The 2,500-nt window shown below is 50.0% G+C and overlaps 1 protein-coding gene across 1 annotated transcript in view; it reads right to left on the bottom strand.

Moving 5' to 3' along the window:
• The window catches only part of LOC123499469 (NK1 transcription factor-related protein 1-like), a 7,809-nt gene extending 5,615 nt beyond the window's left edge, over positions 1–2,194 (bottom strand). Inside the window, 1 exon segment of the mRNA XM_045247478.1 lies at positions 1,220–2,194. Coding sequence (XP_045103413.1) covers positions 1,220–1,991 — 772 coding nt within the window. The 5' untranslated portion in view covers positions 1,992–2,194.
• Between the last annotated feature and the right edge of the window lie 306 nt (positions 2,195–2,500).

The raw sequence follows: 2,500 nt of genomic DNA, 5'->3' as shown, positions 1-2,500 counted from the left end.
TATTATTATTATTATTATCGTCATTGTTATAAAGATAGTAATTCTATTTCTATTTATATAGTAATGAAAACGATGACCATATTAAAGAGTGATGGTTGCAAGAACAGTAATGATGATGATAATAATAATGATAATAGTAATAATAATAATGCTAGTAATAATAATAATAATAATGATGATAATGATTAATAAAGGTAACAGTAATGATGATAAAAATAACTAAATATTTCATTCTTATTTGTCCCTATCATAATTTTCACTATTAAAGCTATTAATGTCACCATCACCATTCCAATGATTTTTTTTTTACTGCTAATTTTTCTTTTCTCTCTCCCTGTGACCACGTAGTGCGGTGCCGCGCCTTCCATTTTCCAGACACAGCCTGGCCCGGCCCGATATTGAAAATAAAATGAAAATAAAAACTTGATAGTGAAAACTAGTGGACATATTATATAGTTTTCATTATGCTGAGAAAAATAATGATGATTATTATGGTAATAATAATAATGTCAAGAAATGATAATAATATAAAATACTAGTAATGATAATACTATTAATGATGATAATGATGATGATGATAATAATAATAATAATAATAATAATAATAATAATAATAATGACAGTAATGATAATAATAATAATAATAATAATAACAATAATAACAATCCTGTTAATTAATGAGATACAGAACCGCGTAATCCCTGACGTGGGCAGTGGAGGGGGTGGGGGAGGGTCACTTATCTTATCAATCAGGGCAGGATGATAAGGCCGTGGGAGTGGTGCTGGGAGCGGGGAGGATGGGAGAGGTGAGGGGGTCAGATACCGGTGTTAGTGAGGGTCAGCTGTGGTCTTGAAAGTGTTTGCTCTATGGTTACATTGATCTGTTTATTTACTTTTCATCATTGTTTGTAATGAACACGAGCCAAGTGTGACATTAAAGTGGCGACGGAAGAGATCACTGCGCTGGTAACTCATTACTTCCGTTGTATGGTGACCACGTGACTACACACACACACACACACACACACACACACACACACCACACCAGCATTTGTAGCACAGAACACGTGCACTCCGCCGCGACGTGCACGTGTAGCAGCACACAAGAAAATACTGAGTCATGACTTTGGTTCACGTGGAGGCAACACAAGCACAAGGCTGTGTGTGGCTTGATCGTGACTAGTGGGGTGAAGGGGAGAGCTGGCGTGTGGTGACTCACCTGAGATGTAAGCGTCGTCTTCGTCCTGGCGGTCTGAGGAGGAGTCGCCCATGTCGTCGTCAGGCGTCCTACCGGTGAACTTGTGGGGGTCGAGGATGTCCAGCACGGAGAAGGGCGTGACACGGTGAGGGGCGCCGCCTTCACCCTCCTCGGGAGCCTCACCTGCGTGCTGCTCCACCGCCTCCTTAGTGGTTTTCTTCTCCTCGTGGTCTTCCCTTGTTAACTCATCGTCGGTCGGTCGCGTGGCATCGTGCGGGGCAGGAGTGTCTTGGGGTCCTCGCGTGAGGGAGGCGGGGTCCCGCGTGGGCCGGGGGGCGCCTGAGGGGGCGGGGGGCGGCGGCCTGAGTAATCCTGCGTGATTGTGGCCGAACAGCAGGTTGCTCTTTAGTCTTTCGTTCTGCACCGCCAAGTGCTGCGCCAGGTTGTTGGTGAGCAGCTGGTGCAGGTCAGCCTTACCTGGCAGGTCAAAGGTCGTCAGACATTTCATGGTGGAGGGGATCTTGAGTACCGGCGGCGTGAGGCCCGAAGCGGCGGTGACGGCGGCTGTGGTGGTGGCGGAGGCCGCGGTGGAGGCTTCGGGGAAGCCGAGGCTCGTCTCCCCGGAAAGGTCGACGGGCGAGGGAGTCTCGTAGGGAGCAGAGTCCGGCAGGTCCGGCACGGCGGTAGTGTGGGCGTCCAGGGCGTCCTCACCATCAAGGCGCGGCAGCTTCGGGCACCGCAGGTCGTCACACGAAGGGCGCTTGACCGATCCGTCCTCCGTGCGATTTTTCATTGTGTTGTTGCCAGCGGAGGAGGGACGGCTCGACACAAAGTTTATGTTCACGCTAATATTCTCAGCGACATGGTGGGGCGGCGGCGAGCGACGGACAGCGGTGGGCACAACCCTCACGCGCTGGTCAACTCCATGAGCACTGCACCAACTCCTCTCCGATCAGTCAATGTAACGTCTGCGGCCAGTTTCTCCAGGCATCTTGACGTCTCCCTCGGAGTGCATCTTCACCCTCGCTCCCTGTAAGCCGCCGCGCCATTGGTCCTCCACAACCACTCAATTTAGCGACCCAGCGTCCCATTGGAAGATATTCCTTGGACGCGTTATAAACAAACCACAAGGGGCGGGGCGCCAAGGAAACGCTCTGCTGACTGGCGGCGGCGGGGCCGGGGGCGGAGCGTGCGACCACGGCGGGCGGAGTCTGGCGACATCATTAGGCGTGATAAACGCTGACAGAACCGCTCCCCTGAGACATCTCACAGCCAGCGACACAAATTGACCGCGCCAAGATA

Source organism: Portunus trituberculatus, chromosome 50 (genome assembly GCF_017591435.1).
Source record: "Portunus trituberculatus isolate SZX2019 chromosome 50, ASM1759143v1, whole genome shotgun sequence".
In the NCBI taxonomy this organism is placed as follows: domain Eukaryota; kingdom Metazoa; phylum Arthropoda; class Malacostraca; order Decapoda; family Portunidae; genus Portunus; species Portunus trituberculatus.
Note: the sequence above shows the minus strand (reverse complement) of the source record. Positions and strands in the feature narration are given on the sequence as shown.